The sequence below is a fragment of the Lupinus angustifolius genome, unplaced genomic scaffold, assembly GCF_001865875.1.
Source record: "Lupinus angustifolius cultivar Tanjil unplaced genomic scaffold, LupAngTanjil_v1.0 Scaffold_39_174, whole genome shotgun sequence".
Classification (NCBI taxonomy): Eukaryota; Viridiplantae; Streptophyta; class Magnoliopsida; order Fabales; family Fabaceae; genus Lupinus; species Lupinus angustifolius.
In genome coordinates this window covers 5,001-21,838 of record NW_017721229.1, presented here as the reverse complement: position 1 = coordinate 21,838, position 16,838 = coordinate 5,001, and the positions used below count along the sequence as shown (strand labels likewise).

General features: G+C 35.6%; 3 protein-coding genes across 4 annotated transcripts in view; 1 reads left to right on the top strand and 2 right to left on the bottom strand.

Moving 5' to 3' along the window:
* Positions 1-5,122: 5,122 nt before the first annotated feature.
* LOC109338734 (zinc finger CCCH domain-containing protein 48-like) lies at positions 5,123-8,018 on the bottom strand. 2 transcript variants are annotated; one of them, XM_019576027.1, is made up of 8 exons: positions 7,945-8,018; positions 7,204-7,638; positions 6,772-6,957; positions 6,567-6,668; positions 6,246-6,395; positions 5,743-5,922; positions 5,504-5,601; positions 5,123-5,418 (listed from the first exon to the last, which is right to left on the bottom strand). In XM_019576027.1, the coding sequence occupies exons 2-8, from the start codon at positions 7,627-7,629 to the stop codon at positions 5,274-5,276; spliced, it is 1,287 nt and encodes a 428-aa protein (XP_019431572.1). In that variant the 5' UTR covers positions 7,630-7,638; positions 7,945-8,018; the 3' UTR covers positions 5,123-5,273. The 2 variants fall into 2 exon arrangements, with proteins under 2 accessions (XP_019431572.1, XP_019431573.1); XM_019576028.1 differs by lacking the exon at positions 5,504-5,601 and having other exon boundaries at positions 5,270-5,418.
* Positions 8,019-14,245: 6,227 nt separating this feature from the next.
* LOC109338736 (uncharacterized mitochondrial protein AtMg00810-like) lies at positions 14,246-15,590 on the top strand. The gene is made up of 2 exons (XM_019576030.1): positions 14,246-14,441; positions 14,593-15,590. The coding sequence occupies exons 1-2, from the start codon at positions 14,246-14,248 to the stop codon at positions 15,588-15,590; spliced, it is 1,194 nt and encodes a 397-aa protein (XP_019431575.1).
* Positions 15,591-16,628: 1,038 nt separating this feature from the next.
* The window catches only part of LOC109338735 (DNA polymerase-like), an 813-nt gene continuing 603 nt past the window's right edge, over positions 16,629-16,838 (bottom strand). Inside the window, exon 1 of the mRNA XM_019576029.1 lies at positions 16,629-16,838. This exon is cut by the window's right edge and continues 603 nt beyond it. Coding sequence (XP_019431574.1) covers positions 16,629-16,838 — 210 coding nt within the window.

Genomic DNA, 16,838 nt, shown 5'->3' with positions numbered 1-16,838 from the left:
AAATGGAATCAGCTATTTTCATTTCATATTTACTTCCATTTACAAATTACAATCAATACCAATGTTCCTCACAACTCAGGAACAAAGAACTAAATTCATCCTTATCATCACTGCCATGAGAGGAGGGAAAATGCATAATATCATTTTCATGACGATGCCACCTTGGGCACTTCCAACCATCTCCACACCATCAGCAAGCCGGTACCATCTCCGGTGAAGAAGAGGCCCTCGGGACCTATCTCAATCGATCGAACTACTTGTTTTGCAAATAAGCGACCCCTTTCTAAAAATCTGCACAGTTAAAAATATACAAGGTCAAAGGGCTGTGACAGAACACATATATACAAAACAAGACAGCGAGTTTAAGTTCACTCACGATGGCAATTCATATAGTCGAACTGAATTATCTGCAGAGGAGGAAAACAAAATAGGCTTCCCTTCTGCATCACTCATCCCATTAAGTGCAAGAATACCCTATAATGAAGTAATAACAATATTAATTGGGCGAATCTCAGCTTGATTTATACAAATGAAAATAACAACCAAATGATATTTGACAAAAACAAAACAAAAATCATACTTATAAATAGACGTTACACTGACTATGAGACTTACATTTTCTTCGGTGTGTGTATATGCCACTTTTATAGTACCCTCTTCAGTGGCGACCCAGATCTTAATCGTGCAATCAGATGAACTTGATAGCAAAAAACTATCCCAACAAATAAGGGATGTTACCATATCAGTATGCCCATTAAGGGTCATTTTGCACTGTAATGTATCAAGGTCCCAAACCTGAAGAAAATAATAACAAATTGTTCTCAGACAAGTAAGAGTGTTGAAAGAAACAGCAAGCAATTGTGTAGCTAACATGAAAAACACTGTAAAACATATTGGATTTTCCTCATACACATGTAAAACAATTTACAAAAACTACACTAATGTATTGTTACAAGGTTGAACAAAAAAGACAGACCAAGAATGCAAATTGCTACCACAGTACGAAAAAGTGATAATTAAATGATTTCAAATTTGTCCAATCTGCAATCTAGTGAAATCAAACATCCTTTGAAAATCTGTAGAGGTAGAAACTCCTCATTGACGGAAAATAGACTTACCTTTATGCTATGGTCCATGGATCCTGAGAAAAGCATCTTGCCACCGACCGTCAGACACACTATAGCTTTAGTGTGGCCACTGAGTGATGCAGCCAATTCGAAAGGAGAATTAGCATCAGACACACTAAAGGGTCCCCTTGCCTCACACCCCTGCAACAATTGAAGAACCCTATGTTATGACCATTGACATTGATAGAGAGTTTTGCAGAGTGAAGGATAATAGATATCCATTTGATGAAGGTTTGGTTAAAACCAATTTTCTTGAGAGTTTGGAGGAGGAAATCCCACTCAAGAGTGTCAAATGCCTTTTTTATGTCAAGCTTGATAGCTATGTTGCCTCCAAAAGTCTTGTGATCTAACATGTTGATGGCTTCAGAGGCAATGCAAATACAGTCTTTAATACTTCTGCCATGTATGAAGCCTCTTTGGTGAGAAGAGATGATTTTGGGAGCCACTACAGAAAGTCTAGAAGCTAGGACTTTAGTGATGATTTTGAACTGAAAATTGGCCAGGGCAATTGGCCTGAAGTCCTCAATTCTATCAGCACCATGCATCTTAGGAATGAGAATTACATTGCTGGAGTTCAGGTTAGGCATCAACCAGTTTTGTTGGAAGAATTGCCTCACTGACTTGCAGACATCCATACTGATTATGTCCCAAAAATTTGTGTAGAAGGTTCCCCCATAGCCATCAGGACCAGGGGCACTGTCCTCATTCATATCAAAAACAGCACTCTTTATTTCAACATCAGTGGGAATAGATGAAATCATGAGGTTGTCAGCCTCATTAACTAGAGAAGGGATAACCTCCTGAATCAAATTGTTAGAGATCACTAAATTAGGAGAGGCAAATAGGTTAGTGTAGTAATCAAGAGCATGAGTGGCTATAGCATCATGATCAGTGAGCAGCACATCACCAGACTTAATCAAAGACATGGCTTTAGTAACATGCTTGATCTTAGCTATTTTGTGAAAGTAAGCAGTGTTTCTGTCCCCAAAGTTATGCCAGTTAATTCTAGCCTTTTTCCTTCCAGAATATCTCTTCAATTTGCAAAGCTTTAATTAGCTCAGATTGAGCCAGATCCTCCTGATTGTACAGTTGATCAGAAGGACCAGAGTCCCTGATGCAGCTTTGTATTTGGTCAACATTGTTCTTAGCCAGAGTGACCTTGTGATGAATGTTTCCAAAGACTGTTTTGTTCCAGTGCTTGAGCTCATTTTTGAGGATAATGAGTTTCTGAGTTAGAATATACATAGGACAACCAGTGATTCTAGTGTGCCAAGAGTGACTCACCACTCTTTTGCAGTCCTCATTAAGAAGCCACATTTTGTGGAATCTAAAGGATGAAGGCCTAGGAGGAATATCACTGACTAGAGTAAGCAACAGAGGGTGGTGATCCGAGGCCAGCCTAGGCAAAGTGCAGCAGGACACTAGATTCCAATTATTAATCCAATCATCATTGCAGATAGCTCTATCCAATCTTCTCTCAGTGTTAGCAGCCCCAAGTCTTCTATTAGTCCAAGTAAAATTGGCACCAATGGTGGGAATATTGATTAACAAATTGTCATCCAAGAATCTATTGAATTCAGAGCAGGAAATCCTATTAGGTAGAGAAGGACCTCTACATTCATAGGCTCCCAAAACAGCATTGAAATCACCTATGAGACACCAAGGACCCTGATGATTTACCATATCCTCATGAAGATTGAGCCAAAGACTTCTTCTAACTGCATAGCTAGTATGAGCATAAACAACACCTATAAAAAATAACCTGTTATCCTTCATCACAGAAACAGAAAAGTGTTGGTTGGAAATTCTGAGCACAGAAGGGTCCATATCAACTCTGCATAGGCCCCAAAGAGAAGGGCTTAACTCAGGTCTGTCATTAGATGCAAAGACCTTAAGATTAAGAGAGTTCCAAAAAGATAAATGAACTACATCAAAGTGTATCATTGGTTCAGCAAGAAAAACCAAGTCAGGTTTATTAGTATTGCAGAAATTTTTCAAAACAAGTTTAGTTTTGGGATTGCCAAACCCCCTGTAATTCCAGTACAAAACAATCATTGATTATTGGTCAAGAGCCCACCCCTTCGGGTATAATGAATTTTTTCAGTATTGCTCCTCCTTCTCAACTTCTTTTTCTTAGACTTGCTAAGAACAGTGGTGAAGGTTTCCTCCTCTGAGCATTCCTCATCATTAGCCCAAAGCTTACCTATTATTCTCATATCATTGGTTGCCACAAGGTTAGTTATTTCTGCAGTTTCCTGAACTATTGCATTGTCACATGGATTAGCCTCATTTTCCTCAACTGAGTCAGGGATGTCATCACTAGACCCTGGAGATTCAGATTGAATCATGTCTTTTGGTGATTCAGGATTCACCATGTCCATGAGATTGTCATTTCTCTCAACCTCCAAATTAATGACTAAATCACTGATTTTGATTTCCCCCTCATCTTTGCCCAAGTGAGTCATGTCATGATTCTTTGCAACCTCCTCAGAGGCTTGTTTTTTCACCCTCGGTTTTCCTGTTTCATCAGCTTTGGCATTATTGATCTTCCTACACTGAAATTCAGTATGACCAATAGCTTGACAATGATGAAAAAAAGTTGGAAGATTCTCATACTCTATTGCCACGAAAAAAGCAAAATTGTCTCTTTCCACCAATATTTGGTCGGGGAGGTTGCTTTTTAGATTGAGCTCCACTAAAACCTTGGCAAAGTGCCCAAATGTTCTGTTATGAGTTGCTTCATCCAGAGATATTGGGGTTCCTATTCCTCCTGCTATAGAAAACAGAATCCTTGGATTCCAATACTCCTGAGGCAGATTGTGAATCTTCACCCAACATTGGGTGTGAGACTGTTTCGGGAGTGCAGGGTTGAAATCAGGGGTCCATAGAAACATTCTCAGGAACCCCGGTTTTAAGCTCCAAGATCCAATGGCACAAATCATGCGCATATCTTCCAGAGAAGCAAAAGAAAACTCGTAGAACCCTTTCCCTAGGGAGACCATGGACCATTTGCCAATCATGTTCCAAAGTGGTAACAGTTTGGATCTCAGATCTATGAACTTGAGAGGAGTGTCTCCTTTGGACATTATTAACCTTCCATGAAGATGAGTCTTGCACCTCTGGATCCCTTCCTGATAATCAACCTCAGGGATTTTGATGGCAATGGAATCTCCTTTTATACACGGCTGAGGTAACTGTGATGTTGAGAAGTCACAAGTATTCCTCAGAGCTTGGGCAAAAGATTTTTTTGGGGGAGGAGGTGATTCCTTTTCTTGTTCCACGAATGTTGGAGTCGGGTTTGAATCTAGAAGAAAGTGCCATGGAATGATTGAAGCCATGATAAGTGAGAAGTGGATGAGGAAGGAGAAGAAGTCAACCTAGTTTTGCAGAGGTTTTTCGCCACATGTCTACTTCATTTTCCAACTTAGAAATAGTAGTGCTGGTACTTTTTTCTTCAAAAAATAAATACTTATTATCAAGTCACACCACATATTACTATATTAATGTTTCAATAAAATCTTCATTCATTTTTGAATGATATTAATTATTTATTATTCCTCCAACATTAAATGTGAATTCTGATGTTGAATTTATAAAGCAAATATATTCATAACAATTTTTTATAATACCTTGTACTTCATCAAGTTCTTTTCTATTTGTCCAATGCATTAAAAGAGTTACTATCATCCTTATTGTTAGTTATAAAAGCACGGTCGTCAAGATAAGAATCACAATCATATTTCATTACGGGAACATTAAAGGAAAAACATTCAAGGTTTGAAATCAAACTTCCATTCACAATTTCCCTGTAACCCTCTAGAACATGGGAACATTCAAGGTTTGAAGGACAATCCTAATTTAAAATTTAACAAAAAATGGGAAAATGGGCATGGCTCAAAAGCTAAAAGGTTAAAAGACCAAATCACTTTTAACTAAAATTTATATTTATCAATGCAGTATCCATTTACATTTGTGAGTAAAAATGAAAAGAATGGGAGATAAATGGAATCAGCTATTTTCATTTCATATTTACTTCCATTTACAAATTACAATCAATACCAATGTTCCTCACAACTCAGGAACAAAGAACTAAATTCATCCTTATCATCACTGCCATGAGAGGAGGGAAAATGCATAATATCATTTTCATGACGATGCCACCTTGGGCACTTCCAACCATCTCCACACCATCAGCAAGCCGGTACCATCTCCGGTGAAGAAGAGGCCCTCGGGACCTATCTCAATCGATCGAACTACTTGTTTTGCAAATAAGCGACCCCTTTCTAAAAATCTGCACAGTTAAAAATATACAAGGTCAAAGGGCTGTGACAGAACACATATATACAAAACAAGACAGCGAGTTTAAGTTCACTCACGATGGCAATTCATATAGTCGAACTGAATTATCTGCAGAGGAGGAAAACAAAATAGGCTTCCCTTCTGCATCACTCATCCCATTAAGTGCAAGAATACCCTATAATGAAGTAATAACAATATTAATTGGGCGAATCTCAGCTTGATTTATACAAATGAAAATAACAACCAAATGATATTTGACAAAAACAAAACAAAAATCATACTTATAAATAGACGTTACACTGACTATGAGACTTACATTTTCTTCGGTGTGTGTATATGCCACTTTTATAGTACCCTCTTCAGTGGCGACCCAGATCTTAATCGTGCAATCAGATGAACTTGATAGCAAAAAACTATCCCAACAAATAAGGGATGTTACCATATCAGTATGCCCATTAAGGGTCATTTTGCACTGTAATGTATCAAGGTCCCAAACCTGAAGAAAATAATAACAAATTGTTCTCAGACAAGTAAGAGTGTTGAAAGAAACAGCAAGCAATTGTGTAGCTAACATGAAAAACACTGTAAAACATATTGGATTTTCCTCATACACATGTAAAACAATTTACAAAAACTACACTAATGTATTGTTACAAGGTTGAACAAAAAAGACAGACCAAGAATGCAAATTGCTACCACAGTACGAAAAAGTGATAATTAAATGATTTCAAATTTGTCCAATCTGCAATCTAGTGAAATCAAACATCCTTTGAAAATCTGTAGAGGTAGAAACTCCTCATTGACGGAAAATAGACTTACCTTTATGCTATGGTCCATGGATCCTGAGAAAAGCATCTTGCCACCGACCGTCAGACACACTATAGCTTTAGTGTGGCCACTGAGTGATGCAGCCAATTCGAAAGGAGAATTAGCATCAGAACTGCCTCTCCATGCAGAAATAATACCATCCTGCAATTCAAATGATCAGATGCTACGTAAATCATTTGATGGCAGAAAAAAAACTGTTTAAAATGCTAGAGAAAATTCTGGTCGAAGAACAAAACTATTACTATCTAACAAAAATAAAAGGACGTGTGAACTGGTTACATGAGAACCATAAACTGCTGTATGAGTAGTTACCTGCGCTGCAGCAAAAAGTATATCATTGCCAACAACCATCGCAAGGACTTTTCCTCTAGGTCCATCAAGAGTAAACTCCATAGAAGTTTGAATATTCCAAGCCTTCACAACAACCACAGTGACATGATCAGCTTATATATAATGCTACAATATATAAGGAATGACCATGCAGTGAAACAAAATGAGGAATGAAGTAAAAGCTTACCTTGACAACATTGTTTAAACCTACAAAAATCCAAGGACCCTCACTGATCAAAGAATTAACTTCGCTACCACAATTTCTCACATTAGTACATTGACCAGTATGGCAATCCCATGTCCGAACTATTCCATCAGTGCTTCCAGAATAAAGTTTGTCCGATCCTACTGGAATTGTAATCCCAGTGACAACCTGTTGCCAAAAAATGCAATTTAAGTACTATAAAAATAGAAGCCACACAATTTTTAGTGTTTGCTGGAAATTTTAGAAAAAAGGTATGTCTTAAAATCATCCTACCATACACACCCGGTATAATATGTCATTGTTCTTAGTTCCCAACTTCAACAGTATAAACTTATAACACTCTGTGGCTTTAAATAGTAATGAGTTCAAAATTAGTCAAACACAATCATAGTATTCGGATAATTGAAGTAGTACCTTCTTGTGTTCTTTAAGCTTTGCTAATGTTGAAAAGCCATCACCGGTAAACCATGAATGCAAATTCTGGCAATTGTCACCTTTTACACAATTGTCATTCACCCAATATCTACACAGAGTCTGTGATGGCTTCTTTGTAACACTCTTCTCATCTCCGGTTTTGTTGGTCTCTCTAACCGTCACTGCCTTTGAGTTATACTTGGGGTTCGTTGTCGTCTTCTCATCAGAGTAATGAGAATGAGGGTTCCTTGTATACCGATAAGCATTTTTGGGTTTATTATACTGAGGAGTATAATATGACGACGACGATGGTGTTACACTATGCAGAAACCTGCAAGGATTTCTATTGCATCTCCCAGCTAACCAATAAGAACATGGTTTCCGGCCAAAATGTTGTTCATTCCTCTGTACTGGTTTTATATCCATAGTAATTCTCTGAAGAAGAAAAAACACAGTATCAAAAAACTAGTTCATTATTTTTCGTGCTTTTTCAAATGATCAGAACCCCATAACTATGGAAACTTGTCAAGAAACCTAATAATTCAAAGATTAAAACCTAATAATTCCAAGATTACCTTAATCACCCAGTTTCTTTAATTATCAATTAATAAAACCTAATGATTCCTACGATTAACTTAAATAACAATTTCTTTAATCATCGATTATAATCAACTAAATCTACTAATCATATTGAATAAAAGCTCATAAAGAGAGAGTAAAATGAAAAAGATTAAAAGAAACCTGAAAGTGGAAAAGGCAGAAGAGAATTGAATTGAATAGTATTAGAGTGTAGTGAGAGAGTAAGAGAGTGTAGTGAGTGAAAGAATGTTACAGCGACTCATTCATATATATAGTTATCGCGCGTGATCTTTTTTGGGTATAATTATGGCGCGTGATTCTTTTTTGGGTATAATTATCGCGCGTGATTGTGTTTTTGGGTATAATTATGGCGCGTAAGCAACTAAACAACAACCTCTTTTGTTTTTTTAATAAAAAAGAGGACAACCTTAACTTAAGCGTTATATCTATGTACTAATTAATATATCTTCCTAATAAGTTAAAACTAAATAATCTCACGTTACAACTTCATAAATTACATTATATCACAATTTTTTTGAGACATTAAATTACATTATATAATAATTTATTAAAAAAAATCTTTTTTTTCTTAAATTATCCATACGAGCCGCCCGCATTGCCCATTAAAAATAAATATCGATCAATCCACTTATGTGAATAAAATATAATGAAACTTAAAAAGATAAATTTTTGTGCCCACAACTCTATAACTATTGAATAAATTATACTATTATCTATTGAATTTTAGCGAAATTATACAAATCATCTCTCACTATTTTACATATATACAACCCCTAAATTTTATATTTTCATTACAGTGACTACCCCTGCACGTGAAATAAGTGTAATATTTTAAACATAAAATGTGATAAATACAATTTAGTTAAACAAAACATGCTATATCGTGGAGACAAGTCCAAATAATATATGAGTCAATACTTCTTTATTATTTTTGGTTCGTTACGAAACAATATAAGAGCGATTTAAACAATATCTCTTTAGAATTGTTGATGCATTTTGTAACAAGAAATAATAAAGATACATTGTTTTGTATATTATTTGGACTTATCTCCATAATATACCATGTTTTGTTTAACTTAATTGCATTTATCACATTTTTTGTTTAAAAAATTATATTTATTTCTCATACAGAGGTGATTAGTGTAATAAAAGTAAAAAAAAATTAGGGGTTTATGTAGTTGTAGAAAAGTTAAAATAGTTTGTAAAATTTCACTAAAACTCATTAGATATGAATCTAATTCTATATGATGATATAATAATTGTTTTCAATGCAAACAATTCTTCAATGAGATTTAGCCTTCGTAGTATAATTTATAAAATATATATGCTTCCTTAGCATCAGCAAGTTCTTAATGCAACAGAGAAAAATCTTAGCTAGTTTTCACGTAGACCTGGTTGCATTCAAATAAAATTGAAAACAAGGTATATATGATTGTGTTGTGGACTTGTAGGCAAATTGAGCAACTATCCAGCTTGAGAAAATTATAAGTCAAATTAACCAACTCAATAGAATCTTAGACTCATATTTAACAATATTTTTTGTCCCAAAAACTGTATTACCTATGTACCACATACTCTTGAATTAATGTTAAAACTTCAAATTTATTTGTTTTGTAGAATGAGTTGTGAAGTTGTGTCATTTATTTATATTTTGTGGTTGTTAAGTGATACTTTTATATTGATATATGTTTTATAATTTAAATTTTGAATTTGTTAAAGACTTAAAGTTGTTTGTTTATGTGAATTTTGAGTAGATTATAAATATGAATTATAAATTTGAGTATGTACCTATTTGAGAAAAAAATTGTTATAGGCACCAGTACTGAACCACCAGTTGAACCACTATACCAGTACCCTGACTAATTTGTTAACTGATACAGTTTTAACAACACTGCATTAAATATTACTATACAAATAGTGGTAGATAAGAAATTTCAGTATTTTAATATGCAACATGTCTAGAACATATGACTTCATTTATAATGGCTTTTATAGACAATATATTAAAGCAATATTATTAATATCGTACTGGTTACTAAACTGGTCAGAATACTGATATAGTGGTATAATGGCTTAACTGGTAATTCACTGATTAAACTACGTACCAGTAAAGTTAGATATATATATATATATACATATTTTTCTACTAACATTAATGTTGAAAAATCAATAAATAGGACAATATCAACTTTTACTTATACAATTTGTTAAAAGGAAAAAATATATCACTTGATGGTAGACCTTTCTTTCTCTCCGAAAATGTGTCTTTTTTCCTAAGATTGGGATCGCTAAATGTAAATAAAATAAAATAAAGAGAATCAAATCGCACCATCTCTGTAATAAGTGAAATCCTCTTTTTCTCCTGAAGTTGTCGGAATTATTCGTAATAAGATATTGGCTACAATTGATAAGGTCTTATCAATAAAATTTCCTTCCACTTCATCTTTGTTTAGGCAGAGGAGCGGGAAAAAGTGTTGGTAAGTAACTTAGTGCATCCCTATTTAAGTAAATGAAAATAAATATGAATGTGTGTTAAACTGGCATGAAAGAAATGGAATTGTTTCTGTTATTGATCGAAGAAATATATAAAGAAGAAGGTCTTTCTTTTCCTTTATTATCTGACTTTGAAGTCCGAGCCTTTATAGATAGAATGAAGAGTATGAGTGATAATGAATGTGAAGTACCTGCTAATCAGCTATATGATCCTATAATGGAACCGTTGATTCGATCAGCGTTTGCACACCTTCTTTATATGAATAAAATTAATATGGATAGTCCTAACATTAAGGCCTTCCATCCTAATTTTATAAGATTCAAATTTTTGGATGATTTGGTAGCTTCCAAGGGTACTGTAACATTAGGGTCTTTTAGACTTTTTGAACTAATGCCTAGTTCTCCTTCTATGATAAAAGTAAACTCATACAGTGTTAAAAGAGACAGCCAATGATGGCCAAGATGAAATAGTTAATCACAAAATCAAATAGTCATGATCATCCAGATCATTTTTCATTCTGTTTTGATCTTTCCTTTTTTGACAATTTTTTAAATTTCTGTTTTCTGGTATTTCTGGTAGGTTTCCTCTTATAGTAGTTTTTCTGTTTCTTTCTGGTTTTCTCCTTTTGTATAAATAGCAAGACTTTCTCTTGCTCAATTAATTCATTGAGGCATTATTCAAAACTATGTGTCTTCTCATTTGTATCTCTTAAGCATCAAAGCAATTCAAGAGTGTCTTCTTCTTTTGCTCAAACTTCTTCTTCTTCTTCATCAAGATGAGTGATGCCATTTTACATGGTATCAGAGCACCCTTTTGAAGGGTGTCTCTATTGCGTCTATGATTCAACATCTTGATCTCTAAACTGTATGTTCTTACTCTTTCTTTCTTCTTCTACAACTCAGAATTGCGTTCTTCCTTCTTTACATCTTATTCAATCCTTCTGCATAAAAACAATGACCACAAATCTTTCCATGGACCCATCAAGTGTATACTATATGCATCCTAATGAGAACCCGGGTGCAGTTCTTGTTTCATCTTTATCGAATGGGGAAAACTATCATTCATGGTCTAGAGCAATGACCATGGCACTTGGGACCAAAAATAAGTTGGAATTCATTGATGGATCCATGCCAAAACCTCCAATTCATGACCAAAAATTTTCTATCTGGAACAGATGCAACAAACTGGTTGCATCTTGGCTCACTCAATCAATTGATCCCTCTATTGTTCAACCTGTATTATGGATGGACAATGCAAAGGAGATCTGGGATGACGTAAGAGATAGATATCACCAAGGAGATATGTTCAGAATTTCTGAACTAATTGGAGAAATCCATTCAATTAGACAAGGAAAAAAAATATGTTGGTGCATTCTATAACCAAATTCAAGGGCTTTGGCAATAACTAGATGACTATAGACCAATACCACCATGTGAATGTGAGGTTAAATGTACAACAGTCACTGTTGTGAAGAATTATAGAGAAAACGATTATGTGATATGCTTCTTAAGAGGCTTAAATGATCAGTTTTCTGCAGTGAGAACACAAATTATGTTGAGTGATCCATTACCCCCTATCAAGAAAGTATTCTCAATCTTGGTTCAACAAGAGAGGCAGATGCAACTTGAAGAACCAAAGCTCACAGCAAATGTTTTTGACAGCAACACTGACTCAAGAATGAGAGGAAGAGGAAGAGGATACATGGGAATAGGCAGATCTGGGAGTTCAGGAAGATCATCTAGCTTAGGAAGAGGAAGAGGTCAAAAATCATGTACATACTGCCAAAGAACAGGTCACACTATTGACACATGCTACAAAAAACATGGATTCCCTTCTAGCTCCTCCAACCTCACAAACAGTTTCACAATTGAGAACTCAGAGTACCCTGATGAGCAAGGTAAAAGAACTGAAGGTATACTGTTGGACACTCCACCATTCACCTCAGCACAACAAAATGCATTAAGGGAGCTAATCAAACAGTCAATTAGGCAGAGCACCAACAATACAAACCAGATAAGTTCGATCCAAACTTCTACTAATCTGCAAGAATCTCCAATCATAGGTAATTCTTCATCCCTTAAAGTTCAAAATGCCACTTGGATTATAGATACAGGAGCAACAGATCATGTGTGTTGCTCCCTGGTGCTTTTCCATACTTACAAGAAAATCAAACCAGTTTATATAACTTTGCCAAATGAAAACCAAGTGATTGCTCAATATTCAGGAAGTATAGTCTTTTCTGATTCATTTTATCTCACAAATGTTCTTTATGTCCCTGATTTTAAATTTAATCTGATTTCAGTTTCAAAGCTAACTTCTTCTCTAGCCTGTAATTTGAATTTTTCAGCTAACCAATGCTTGATCCAGGGAATGAGCTCCTCGAGGATGACTGGTGTAGCTAAAGCCAGTGGAGGGTTATACACAATGACTCAACTCAGCAAGAACTATCCTAACATTGCTTGTATTAATGCTTACACTGGTTATAATGATTCAAATGTTTGGCATGCTAGAGTAGGACACTTATCTCACAACAAACTCCTTCATATGCAAACTCTATTTCCTTTTATCAAATGTAATAAAACCATTGATCCATGTGATGTTTGTCATTTAGCAAAACAAAAGAGATTACCTTATTCTGTTAGCACTACTATGTCTATTCATGCTTTTGATTTGGTTCATATGGACATATGGGGACCTCTGTCCACCCCTTCAACCTTAGGACATAAATACTTTCTTACTGTTGTTGATGATAAAACCAGGTTCACTTGGATTTTTTTTATGAAAGCCAAGTCTGAAACCAGCCAGTTAGTGAAAGATTTCATTTCATATGTTGAGACTCAGTTCAGCCACAAACCTAAGGCCATTAGGAGTGACAATGGGAAGGAATTCATCTTGAAAGATTTCTATAATTCTAGAGGTATAGAACACCAAACAACTTGTGTAGAGACACCACAGCAAAATGGTATTGTTGAAAGGAAGCATCAACATCTACTTGCTGTGGCAAGAGCTTTAATCTTTCAATCCAATTTACCTATATGTTTCTGGAATTATGGTATATCACATTCAGCTCATCTAATCAATAGGCATCCAACAAAGTTCCTCTCAAATAAGTCACCATATGAGGAACTGTACCAAGCCCTCCCTAATATTAAACATTTGAAAGTTTTTGGTAGCCTATGTTATTCCTCAACCTTAGTCTCTCAAAGAAGGAAACTTGACCCAAGGTCTAGAAGATGCATTTTCTTAGGATTCCAACAGGGAACAAAAGGATACATCCTTCTTGATCTTCACAGTAATGAAATCTTTCTTTCAAGGAATGTGCAATTCTTTGAACATATCTTCCCTTTCACCAAGTCCAATCCTGAAGAAAACACACTTATCCTTCCTATTCATGACAAAGACCCTTTGAGTTGTTGGGATGAACCTATCACTAACACAGGCTCTGCCATCAACACTGACCATTCTTCACATGATAATTCTCCTATGCCCAACACTGACCATGTGAGACATTCACAAAGAACTAGAAGAACCCCAAATTACCTGGCTGACTATCATTGTGCCTTGCTCTCAAATCCAACCCAACCATTCCATGCACAAGTTAAATATCCTATTTTTGATTATCTTTCCTATGATCACCTATCTCCAACACATAAACACTTCTCCCTCACTATCTCCCTGAGTCCTACCCGTACTCTGTATTCAGAAGCCATTCTACAGGATTGTTGGAGACAAGCTATACATGCTGAATTAACTGCTCTCCAAAAGAATAACTCATGGTACTTAACTACTCTGCCTACTAGAAAGAGAGCCATAGGGTGTAAATGAGTTTTCAAAAAAAAACACCATGTTGATGGATCAATAGAAAGACACAAGGCAAGATTGGTTGCCAAAGGTTTCAACCAAACAGAAGGAGTTGATTACTTGGAGACTTTTAGCCCTGTCATAAAAATGACAACCATTAAAGTTATATTGGCTCTTGCTGCTATTCATGATTGGCACCTTTATCAGCTAGATATAAACACAGTGTTCTTACATGGTGATCTCAAAGAAGAAGTATATATGAAGCCTCCTCCTGGACTTCACATCCAAGATTTTAAACTTGTTTGCAAATTGGAGAAATCTATCTATGGCTTAAAACAAGCCAGTAGACAATGGCATGACAAACTCACCACTACATTAATCACAATTGGATATTCAAAATGTCCATCAGATCATTCCTTATTCCTTAATCCTTAAAGTTGTTAATTCTAAATTCACTGCAATATTAGTATATGTTGATGATTTGGTCTTAGCAGGTAATGATTTATATCAAATTCAGTACATCAAGTCAGTCTTGCATTCAGAATTCAGCATCAAAGACCTTGGCAAACTCAAATTCTTTTTAGGCATGGAGGTAGCCAGAAGCAGAGAAGGGATCACTCTATATCAGAGAAAGTACATACTGGACCTTCTGCAACAATCTGGTCTACTAGCTGCCAAACCATCATCAACACCCATGGATTACAGTAGCAAACTCCAAATCAGCTTAGGAGAGACTCTTAAAGATCCTACACCATACAGAAGACTCATAGGCAAGCTGCTATACCTCACACACACAAGACCAGACATATCTTTTGTTGTTGGATGCCTAAGCCAATTCCTCAACATCCCAACAAATCTGCATCATCAAGCTGCATTTAAAATCCTAAGGTATCTGAAGAATTCCCCTGCTCAAGGTCTATACTTTCCCACACACAACCCAACAACAATCAAAGGATATTCAGATTCAGACTGGGGGGCTTGTCTTGATACTCAAAGATCCATCACAGGATGGCGTTTCTTCCTAGGTTCAGCATTGATTTCATGGAAAAGCAAACGGCAGAATACAGTCTCAAGATCTTCAACAGAAGCTGAATATAGAGCCCTTGCCATGGCATCTTGTGAGGCCCAATGGCTTCTCTATCTTTTCAGGGATCTGGGCATACCTCACACATTTCCAATCAGCTTGTTTTGTGACAATAATTCAGCTCTCCATATAGCTGCAGATCCCGTTTTTCATGAAAGAACCAAGCATATCGAAATAGATTGCCATGTGGTTCGTGAGAAGGTTCAAAATGGCACTCTTCATCTCCTACCCATCTCCTCAAAATTTCAAATAGCTGACTTCTTTACCAAATCTCTCTCACCATTACCCTTTCACCATTTGCTAGCCAAGCTTGGTATGATAAGCATTCACACGCAAGCTTGTGGGGGGATGTTAAAAGAGACACCCAATGATGGCCAAGATGAAATAGTTAATCACAAAATCAAATAGTCATGATCATCCAGATCATTTTTCATTCTGTTTTGATTCTTTCCTTTTTTGGCAATTGTTCAAATTTCTGTTTTTTGGTATTTCTGGTAGGTTTCCTCTTATAGTAGTTTTTCTGTTTCTTTCTGGTTTTCTCCTTTTGTATAAATAGCAAGACTTTCTCTTGCTCAATTAATTCATTGAGGCATTATTCAAAACTATGTGTCTTCTCATTTGTATCTCTTAAGCATCAAAGCAATTCAAGAGTGTCTTCTTCTTTTGCTCAAACTTCTTTTTCTTCTTCTTCATCAAGATGAGTGATGCCATTTTACATATAGAAGGTTGAGGATTTGATACAGAATAGAACACTTCGATTACTACTATCAATCTTTATAAAACATATTCAAATTGATAAAGAAGGGGACCCAATTGATAAGATCATAGGATTTGTTCAAATAAAAAAGAAAGCAGCCAAAGGTCAAGATTATCTTTATTTTATACTAATGGATTTGTATTTAGACGAATTTGATTCATTTATAATCGATGTACTGCGAAAAGCTGATCTAAAGTGTTTTTGGGTTAGATGCCTAGATACTGGTTTTCTCAGATTCTCCGATAATAAGAAACCAGCTAACTTGCAGGAGGTATTACCACTTCATATTTTACTTCCTGCATGGGGTATTACTGCGAAGGTATGATCTTGTACCAAGGGAGGTCGAATTATTAGACCATGGAATGGGAAACTATTTTTAAATAGTGAAGGATATCTTCAATGGAATAGGCCTGAAAGTATCATCTCATCGATGTAAAATCTGGATCAATATATGTGCTATTTAGACAAGGGTGCTAGGTTTTTTATTGGTGCTAGGTTTTTTATGGGCAGCTAGGTCTTTATGGGTGCTAGGTCTTTTATGGGTGCTAGGTCTTTTTGTTTTATGATATGGCTCTTGATTTCATTTGGTATTTTCTCTTATAAGTAAATGTGGGGACTGATCGTACGGTAAACCAATACGTAGGGATTAAGGGTGGACACCCCTACTCTTTCATTTATCATTAAGATACTTATTCATCAGGTTTTTGTTTATTAGGCGTGTTATTGTATGGCTGTTGGATTGTTTGTGATTGTGTTTTATCATCAGTAGTTAACTGATTGAGTGATTCTTCTTTATTCTTTAATAGCTCATATTTTAAAATAGTAGTAGCAACTTTACTACCTAAGTCAATAACATCTATTGGTCGTGTGTCTATCCAATCATTTTGTGAATCATAGAC